The sequence below is a fragment of the Bombina bombina genome, unplaced genomic scaffold (genome assembly GCF_027579735.1).
Source record: "Bombina bombina isolate aBomBom1 unplaced genomic scaffold, aBomBom1.pri scaffold_2348, whole genome shotgun sequence".
NCBI lineage: Eukaryota > Metazoa > Chordata > Amphibia > Anura > Bombinatoridae > Bombina > Bombina bombina.
The window spans coordinates 11,339-21,806 of NW_026512658.1; the positions used below are offsets into that span (position 1 = coordinate 11,339).

Below are 10,468 nucleotides of genomic sequence, written 5' to 3' on the forward strand. Positions count from 1 at the left end.
AACTGGAGTGTTTGCTCTCATTTTAATGTATCAATGTCTAATTGTAAAACAACCAAATGTATTAGGACTCCACCTTGTTCTAAGCTAGATGACCTCTAAGTTTCATCACATTGGCAACTCTTTGTTTTAAACTCACCTTATGTAATGTGCATCTCTATATCATACTATATGGGGGTTTATATGTTATATTAATATGTGAGTGTTATTTTAGGGTACTTGGTTCCTAATAGTCTCTTTTAATCTTGGTGCTGTGTATCAAATGAAATATAGTGTTATCACATTTGTTTCCACTTATTTTCAGAATCTAAAGGCCAGAAACACTCGGGAGTCTAAGGAAGCGGCAGCTAAAACTTCTTTGGAGGGTAAGTCAGAGCAGGCACTGATATAAAGTTTTTTTCTTTGGAGAAAACCAAATATTAGTGTCAATAAGACCCTGGAGATAAATGTATAATGGAGAGAGTTGTGGATAATACAATGTTACATATTTTATTGTATGTGATTTCCTTTGTATCCTTTACCCCTTAGCTCTACTTTACAAGCCGGTAGATCGTGTGACACGCAGTACACTAGTTCTACATGTGAGTGGCAATATGATATTGATCTGCTTGCAACTCATTAACTCAACAGTGCCTTTAACATATCTAGCCTAAACTAACCTTGTACATGTTCTTATATGCAGGACCTTTTGAAACATACACCACTTGGGCACCCAGACCACCCATTACTACAAGATGCACTCCGAATTTCTCAAAACTTCTTATCTAGCATCAATGAGGAGATTACACCCCGACGGCAGTCTATGACTGTGCGCAAGGGAGAGGTGAGCTAAGCAGAATTGTGGCGGTAAACTCTCTTGGGGGCTTGTTAACATTTGGTATATTATGAGCAATTTAGGGCAATCATATTTGCTACTCTAATGCAGTGTTGTCATTATTTATGAGCATTTATTTGAATCACCTTCTTTGAACCTGGAGTACTAGACATGATATCTTTCCACTATTTCAGCACCGGCAACTCTTAAAGGACAGCTTCATGGTGGAGCTGGTGGAGGGTGCCCGGAAGTTGCGCCATGTCTTCCTTTTCACTGATTTGTTATTGTGTGCAAAACTAAAGAAACAGATAGGAGGGTAAGAGATCACATTTCCAACCACTATATGGGTGCCTCTCAGCATATTAGAAGCCTCCATCCTTATCGCATTGCCTCTTGTGTATTTCACTTACAGAAAGAGCCAGCAGTATGATTGTAAGTGGTACATACCACTAGCAGATCTGAACTTCCAGCCTCTAGATGAGTCAGAAAGTGCACCCAACATCCCCTTGGTTCCAGAAGAGGAGCTGGAAGCCATCAAAGTAAAAATATCCCAGCTCAAGAATGATACCCAGAGGGAGAAGGTAAAGAAAGGTGCCTCTGACCATGTTTATGTATGTGTGCTAAATGCCTGAGGTTATTGTACATACTCAGTCTTGTTCTTTTAGAAAGCTAATAAAGGAGGAAAAGGTTTGGAGCGTCTACGCAAAAAGCTGTCAGAACAAGAATCCTTATTACTGCTTCTTTCCCCCAGTATGGCTTTTCGTGTTCAGAACCGCAATGGCAAGGTGAGCCCTCTTAAATACATATTTACTGGACTCAACAAGACTAGTGGAAGATGAGTAAAGCAGTAACTATTTCTCTTGATTTATTGAAGTCCATTTCACCCAGAACTTGGTGTCCAGTCTCAGTTTGCTTAATCAAATTGATTTAGAGTTATTTCTCCAACATAGGTGTGTCCGGTCCACGGCGTCATCCTTACTTGTGGGATATTCTCTTCCCCAACAGGAAATGGCAAAGAGCCCAGCAAAGCTGGTCACATGATCCCCCCTAGGCTCCGCCTTCCCCAGTCATTCTCTTTGCCGTTGTACAGGCAACATCTCCACGGAGATGGCTTAGAGTTTTTTGGTGTTTAAATGTAGTTTTTATTCTTCAATCAAGAGTTTGTTATTTTAAAATAGTGCTGGTATGTACTATTTACTCTGAAACAGAAAAGAGATGAAGATTTCTGTTTGTAAGAGGAAAATGATTTTAGCAACCGTTACTAAAATCGATGGCTGTTTCCACACAGGACTGTTGAGATGAAGTAACTTCAGTTGAGGGGAACAGTGTGCAGACTTTTGCTGCTTGAAGTATGACACATTTCTAACAAGACTTGGTAATGCTGGAAGCTGTCATTTTCCCTATGGGATCCGGTAAGCCATTTTAATAACAAGTTATAAAAGGCTTCACAAGGGCTTTAAAGACTGGTAGACATTTTTCTGGGCTTCAGGTGTGCAATACTTTTAAGGCTTTATGACACTGTGGTGAAATTTTGGTGAATTTTGGACAATTCCTTCATACTTTTTCGCATATTCAGTAATAAAGTGTGTTCAGTTTAAAATTTAAAGTGACAGTAACGGTTTTATTTTAAAACGTTTTTTGTACTTTGTTATCAAGTTTATGCCTGTTTATCATGTCTGTACCATCAGATAGACTATGTTCTGAGTCGTCAGACATTTCATCCGGGGGAGTGGGAACTCCATCCGGAAATCTTTGCCCAAATAATTCAATTATGGGGCATCCCAGACATGGATCTGATGGCTTCTCGCCAGAACTTCAAGGTTCCTTACTACGGGTCCAGATCCAGGGATCCCAAGGCGACTCTAGTGGATGCACTAGTAGCACCTTGGAGCTTCAACCTAGCTTATGTGTTCCCACCGTTTCCTCTCATTCCCAGGCTGGTAGCCAGGATCAAACAGGAGAGGGTATCGGTGATCTTGATAGCTCCTGCGTGGCCACGCAGGACTTGGTATGCAGACCTGGTGAATATGTCATCAGCTCCACCATGGAAGCTACCTCTGAGACAGGACCTTCTTGTTCAAGGTCCGTTCGAACATCCGAATCTGGCCTCACTCCAACTGACTGCTTGGAGATTGAACGCTTGATTTTATCAAAGCGAGGGTTCTCAGATTCTGTCATTGATACTCTTGTTCAGGCTAGAAAGCCTGTAACTAGAAAAATCTACCATAAAATATGGAAAAGATATATCTGTTGGTGTGAATCTAAAGGATTCCCATGGAACAAGATAAAAATCCCTAGGATTCTATCCTTTCTTCAAGAAGGTTTGGAGAAAGGATTATCTGCAAGTTCTTTGAAGGGACAGATTTCTGCTTTATCTGTTTTACTTCATAAAAAGCTGGCGGCTGTGCCAGACGTTCAAGCTTTTGTTCAGGCTCTGGTCAGAATCAAGCCTGTTTACAAAAATTTGACTCCTCCCTGGATTCTCAATCTAGTTCTTTCAGTTCTTCAGGGGATTACGTTTGAACCCCTACATTCCGTTGATATAAAGTTATTATCTTGGAAAGTTTTGTTTTTGGTTGCAATTTCTTCTGCAAGAAGAGTTTCAGAGTTATCTGCTCTGCAGTGTTCTCCTCCATATCTGGTGTTCCATGCAGATAAGGTGGTTTTGCGTACTAAACCTGGTTTTCTTCCGAAAGTTGTTTCTAACAAAAATATTAACCAGGAGATAGTTGTGCCTTCTTTGTGTCCTAATCCAGTTTCAAAGAAGGAACGTTTATTGCACAACTTGGATGTAGTTCGTGCTCTCAAATTTTACTTAGCAGCTACTAAGGATTTCAGACAAACATCTTCTTTGTTTGTTATTTATTCTGGTAAAAGGAGAGGTCAAAAAGCAACCTCTACCTCTCTCTCTTTCTGGCTTAAAAGCATTATCCGATTGGCTTATGAGACTGCCGGACGGCAGCCTCCTGAAAGAATCACAGCTCACTCCACTAGGGCTGTGGCTTCCACATGGGCCTTCAAGAACGAGGCTTCTGTTGATCAGATATGTAAGGCAGCGACTTGGTCTTCACTGCACACTTTTACCAAATTCTACAAATTTGATACTTTTGCTTCATCTGAGGCTATTTTTGGGAGAAAGGTTTTGCAAGCCGTGGTGCCTTCCATCTAGGCGACCTGATTTGTTCCCTCCCATCATCCGTGTCCTAAAGCTTTGGTATTGGTTCCCACAAGTAAGGATGACGCCGTGGACCGGACACACCTATGTTGGAGAAAACAGAATTTATGCTTACCTGATAAATTACTTTCTCCAACGGTGTGTCCGGTCCACGGCCCGCCCTGGTTTTTTAATCAGGTCTGATGAATTATTTTCTCTAACTACAGTCACCACGGTATCATATGATTTCTCCTATGCATATTCCTCCTTTACGTCGGTCGAATGACTGGGGAAGGCGGAGCCTAGGGGGGATCATGTGACCAGCTTTGCTGGGCTCTTTGCCATTTCCTGTTGGGGAAGAGAATATCCCACAAGTAAGGATGACGCCGTGGACCGGACACACCGTTGGAGAAAGTAATTTATCAGGTAAGCATAAATTCTGTTTTTTAAACTTAAGAGTTTAGACGTAGGTGTGGTCCTTTTAAGCCAGTGTTGCTGGATTCATTAAAGGGACATAAACCCCCCAAAAATTATTTCACGATTCAGATAGAACATACAATTTAGAACAACTTTCCAGTTTACTTCTACTATCAAATGTTTCTTTGCTTTCTTGTTATCCATTGTTGAAAAGCAGAAAGGTAAGTTGAGGAATGTGCACGTGTCTGCAGCACTATATGGCAGCAGTTTTGCAACAATGATATACGTTAGCAAGAGCACTAGATTTCACCACTATTTCCTGTCATGTAGTGCTCCAGACATGTGCATGCTAGATATCTCTTCAACAAAGAATAACAAGAAAATGAAGCAAATTGGAAACTTTTTAAAATTGTATTCTCTATCTAAATCATGAATTATTATTTTTTTTGTTTATATCCCTTTAAGTCTAGTGTTGGTCAGTGGAAAGATCATCCAGGTTTTTTAATCTATTTGTCTAAAGTTTGGCAAGATGGATAGTTCCCAATAGGACCAATCTAAATATACCCCAGGGACCAACTTCTTACCCCTTGTAAGAGTTATGTTCCGGATTTCAGAAACCCTTGGAATAAATAGCCTCACTGCTCATATGTGGGTTTGAGGCTCACAATTCCCTCCTTTTGTAGATCACGGACTTCTACGCTTCACCTCCCAGCATGTAATGGTGAGTCTAGAAATGAATGAAACATCTAAAGAAAAGACACCTGTGGTTCCTCATATCTCATGGGATACTAATATTCAAGGCCTTAAAGGCGCATTACTTTTTTTGATTTAGAGTGTACATTTTAAAAAATAATAATAAAATTTTTTTTTTTTACTACTTAGAAAATATACTTTGTTCTCTTAGTATCCTTTTGTTGATGAGCAGGTTGGTAGTCTCAGGAGTGTACACTTGTTTGGAGCACTATATGGTAGCAGATTTGCAAGGATGCTTTTAACTGTTATACATTGTGCAAACACTGTTGCTATCTAGTTATCAAAAGCATTCTTGCACAACTGATGCTGTATAGTTCTCCAGACAAGTGCACTCTTACTACCTAGGTATTCTCTTTTTCAAATACCATGAAAACGGATTCAATTTGAAAACATAATGGCAATTAATAATAGTATGCTTTACTTGAATTGTGAACGAGAAACATTTTGCATTGTATATCCCTTTTTAAATAAACTTAACCCAGTTAGAATGTCCATACAAATATGCCAATTAGACCACAACTTCTGTAACCAGTAAAAAGGCAGAAAATAAAATAACCCCATCTTAAAGTCTCTCCAGCTAGAGGGTAACTATCCCTCACCATAACTCTGCCAACTCTGACACTTGGAGCCCCCCTTTCCTTGATATGTGGGAATGCGTGGCCTATATTAAAATCTTATGGGTGTTTATGTACCTCTTATAAAAATACCATTACATTTCATATATAGGTAAAATAACCCCATGCTGGAGGTTAAGCTCCCATCTTTCTGTATATTGAGAGACTTATGACATGTAATGCTTAGCCCTGTGTTATGGCAGCTGTCATTTCATTTCTCTTGTCTCTTTCAGACCTATACATTCCTTACGTGGTCAGATTATGAGCGAGCTGAGTGGGGGGACCATGTACGAGAACAGCAGAAGAAGTGTAAGTTGCATGGTGGACTTCAGGGGGAATCAAACTTAAAATACTGAAGGCTAACCTTAAACTTCACTATTGTCTCCCCAGCGGGTTTTAAGAGCTTCTCTTTGACCTCACTGGAGATTCAGATGCTGACAAACTCTTGTGTGAAACTTCAGACAGTACATAGGGTCCCGCTGACCATCAGCAAAGAAGGTGAGAAATCACTACACAGCTGAGAAATGAATGGTGTTGATGTGACAGTGGTGGTTTATATATAACGTCAGTGGGTGGAAATTTTAGAAGATATTCACACAGCTTACAATATTCTGTAGTTGCTATTGACTGAGTCTCAACACATCTTGTTTCCATTCTTTACAGATGATGAGTCTTCAGGACTCTATGGATTCTTGAATGTAATTGTCCATTCAGCCACAGGTTTTCAGCAGAGCTCAAGTGAGTATGACGGAAGTTTCTGCACATCATTAAAGATTCTGTCCTCACAGTATAAATGTACTCTGCAGAACAGTCTTGTGTTTACACTCTCTTTGTTCTTTCAGATCTCTTTTGCACTCTGGAAGTAGATTCCTTTGGATATTTTGTGAACAAGGCAAAAACACGTGTATATAGAAACACAACTGAGCCCAGCTGGAATGAGGTAGTCTTTTGCCTTTCCACTTTTTTACCAAACACACCCATGTAGTCTTGTGCAGTTACCCCCCTTCTATACATCTAAAAGCCTACCTGTATAAAATAGGTTATAAAAAAAGAATGCGATAGTTATATGCACTTTATAACTGACACAATACATTTTCAAAATTCAGTTTAATTTTTTCTGCAACTATGATGTGAAAGGATCATGTGATTTTTTTCTATTGGTGACATACCGCTGTTTGCCTACATTCATAAGTGAAGGAAATTCTAAATTTCAGGTTGAGGTTTTTGAAAATTAAGATGTTTTTTTTTCCAATCCAAGTTGACAGAGCCCTTGAATCATCTTAAAGGGACATTATACACTAGATTTTTCTTTGCATAAATGTTTTGTAGATGATCCCTTTTATGTAAACCATCTGTGTGTGTTTTTGTAAAAATGTATAGTTTTGCTTATTTTTAAATAACATTGTGCTGATTTTCAGACTCCTAACCAAGCCCCAAAGTTATAGATGTATACTGATGTATACAGAATTCAGACTACTTCTATTTGTATAATAGGTCTTTTCATATACAGGGTAGTGGGGAGGATCTGCTGTCGGCCCCTTTCAGTGGGTGTGCCAGGATAATCTTATCAACAGTACTAAATTGGGAGCTTTTTAAGTACGTTTGTAAAAGGTTTTATACTGTATTTTTATATCAGTTTCTGTGCATATTATTCTTTATAGTAGTGTCTATTACATGCATATATTAGTGTATTCCGCCCCTTTAAGAACCCAGGTAAAAGTCCCCAGCTAAAACAGTTTGAATTACTTGCCATGGGCACCTTATTAAACCTTTATCTTAGAGTTCCATGACTCCAGATCCTCTTAAAACACAGATGGCTTCATTAATTACTACTACTACTACAGATGCTAGATTATAAGCAGACATATTAGATGGAACTGAACAGTTCTCACATTTGTGGGAACCTTGGATAATGTGCATAGAAGCACAAACAAGACAGGCAGGGAATTAGCAGGTCTTTGGGAGAGGCTGCACTGTAAGTTGTGGAGCGGTAAAAAGCATGTGGTGTCCTGTGAACTAGAGAGGAGGAGCTCCCTTTGGGGTATTAAGGACCAGACCCAACAGATGAAGTGCAGGAAAAGCATTAGTGACATTCTGTTAGCTACTTTATTCTTTTGTTCTCACCTTTTAAAGTAGGAGGCCAAATGTGACTGAGGTGTGTGTGTGTTTTTTATTCTCTCGTCATTCACAGATGACTTTTGTATTATTCCCATGAGGCAGCTGATGGTTACTAATGTATAGCCCTTTTCTTCCCTGAGCACTTTAGGCAGTATTTATCTGTTTAGTTTTTCACTTCTAATGTATTGTCCTTGATGGTTTCTCCTTAGTGACTTTACTGCTGAGGTAGACTTTTATTATTCTTACTGACACACGTTTTAAAATAAAATGTCTTAGATAAATAAACAAAGACGCAAAGGACTTGTGTAACTGTGAGCTTCATTATCCTCATGGTAATTCAATACAACTTAAAGGGACATAAAACCCATATTTTTTTTTCTTTCATGATTCAGACAGAGCATGCAATTTTAAACAACTTTCTAATTTACTTCTATTATCTCATTTGCTTCATTCTCTTGATATTATTTGCTGAAAAGCATATCTAGATAGGCTCAGTAGCTGCTGATTGGGTGCTGCACGTAGATGCCTCGTGTGATTGGCTCATACATGTGAGTGGTTATTTCTTCAATAAAGGATATCTAAAGAATGAAGCAAATTGGATAATAGAAGTAAATTGGAATGTTGTTTAAAATGATATTCTCTATCTGAATCATGAAAGAAAAATGTTGGGTTTAATGTCCCTTTAACTTTACCAGACTTATTGAATCCTATTCTCTGGGGTTTTTTTTTTTATGGCACCTGCAGGAGTTTGAAATTGAGCTGGAAGGCTCCCAGACCCTTCGTATCCTATGCTATGAGAAGAGCTACAACAGGAACCGGCCCGGGAGAGAGGATGGTGGCGAGAGCACTGAACGCATGGTGGCCAAGGGACAATTGCAGGTGAGAGGAGTAGCAAGAAAGTGAGAGGTGAGGGCAGAGTGAGCTTCTCTAAATCTAACATTGCCTGTCCATCCTCAGAGGGGTGTGAGACAAACTGAATAGGGAAAGGTCAAGAGTGGATATAGAGGTGTAAGCAGTACAAAGACAGAGGGGGGAGGGAGGTGACCGGACAGAGAAATAAGCAGGAGGCTAAATGAAACGGAAACTAATAGTACCAGATTAATATAGGTCATGTGACAGGGGGAAGTGAGTTTTCAGATCAGAGTAAGGCATTTTGCTTTTATCTTGTATAGTAAAGTTATTAAACCCATTGTTCCATGGTCCAGCCAGTCCTGTGACATATAGGACCACCTTATGGGATAATTCCCCTTCTCCCAGTCTTGGTACCATCACTCCTGTATCCAGGAGATGGCATGCTGGGATGTGTACCGAGCTGAGAGAGAACAGGCTGTGATGGGGGGGGTTGGGGTGATTCAAGCAAAAAGTCAGAAAAAAACAAGCAGAAAAGTCATCGATTCAGAGAGCCTCTGCAGATTGTGTGCGAGGAACATTTCCTGGGGCAAATTGACTAATGCTACACTGCTCTTTGTTCACCAGCTAGAGCCACAGATTGTCATGGGGAAGGACTGGCAGCGCTCTGTTGTTGCAATGAATGGGGTGAGTACACTGACAGAGGGTTATAAAATTAATTCAGCTATTAAATCTAAGTAACCCAATAACCATTTACAGCAAATTTTACTGTCTGTTCCCTAGTACTCCCTTTTTATGCAAATATTTTCATACTCTGCAATCCTCGATCCCCTTTGTAGCGATTCCACCCACTCACTTAAAGGTACATGAAACCCAATTTCTTCTGTTATGTGTGATCAGTCCACGGGTCATCATTACTTCTGGGATATTATCTGCTCCCCTACAGGAAGTGCAAGAGGATTCACCCAGCAGAGTTGCTATATAGCTCCTCCCCTCTACGTCACCTCCAGTCATTCTCTTGCACCCAAAGACTAGATAGGAGGTGTGAGAGGACTATGGTGATTATACTTAGTTTTTAGAACTTCAATCAAAAGTTTGTTATTTTACAATAGCACCGGAGCGTGTTATTACCCCTCTGGCAGAGTTTGAAGAAGAATCTACCAGAGTTTTTCTTATGATTTTAACCGGAGTAGTTAAGATCATATTGCTGTTTCTCGGCCATCTGAGGGAGGTAAAAACTTCAGATCAGGGGACAGCGGGCAGTTGAATCTGCATTGAGGTATGTAGCAGTTTTTATTTTCTGAATGGAATTGATGAAAAAATCCTGCCATACCGTTATAATGAACATGTATGTATACTCTACACTTTAGTATTCTGGGGATGGTATTTCACCGGAATTACTCTGTAAAAGTACATTAAACCTTTTATTAGGTATTTTTCATGTTAAACGTTTTTGCTGGAATGTAGAATCGTTTGCATTAATGAGGTACTGAGTGAATAAGTATTTGGGCATTATTTTTCCACTTGGCAGTTTGCTTGTGTTAATTATGACAGTTTCGTTTCTCTCTCACTGCTGTGTGTGAGAGGGAGGGGCCGTTTTTGGCGCTCTTTGCTACGCATCAAAAATTTCCAGTCAGTTTTTCTGCATGATCCGGTTCATCTCTAACAGAACTCAGGGGTCTTCAAACTTCTTTGAAGGGAAGTAGATTCTCTCAGCAGAGCTGTGAGACTTATATAGTGACTGTGATTTAA

At 39.7% G+C, this 10,468-nt stretch overlaps 1 protein-coding gene across 1 annotated transcript; it reads left to right on the forward strand.

Moving 5' to 3' along the window:
* Positions 1-211: 211 nt before the first annotated feature.
* On the forward strand, positions 212-9,453 carry LOC128644490 (breakpoint cluster region protein-like; the record flags this gene model as incomplete). The annotated part of the gene is made up of 12 exons (XM_053697073.1): positions 212-362; positions 526-578; positions 680-820; positions 1,006-1,127; positions 1,224-1,392; positions 1,477-1,596; positions 5,983-6,058; positions 6,140-6,247; positions 6,413-6,487; positions 6,592-6,689; positions 8,612-8,746; positions 9,344-9,453. Coding segments are annotated over 12 exons (1,358 nt in total), but the record flags the coding sequence as incomplete, so codon positions are not given.
* Positions 9,454-10,468: the final 1,015 nt, after the last annotated feature.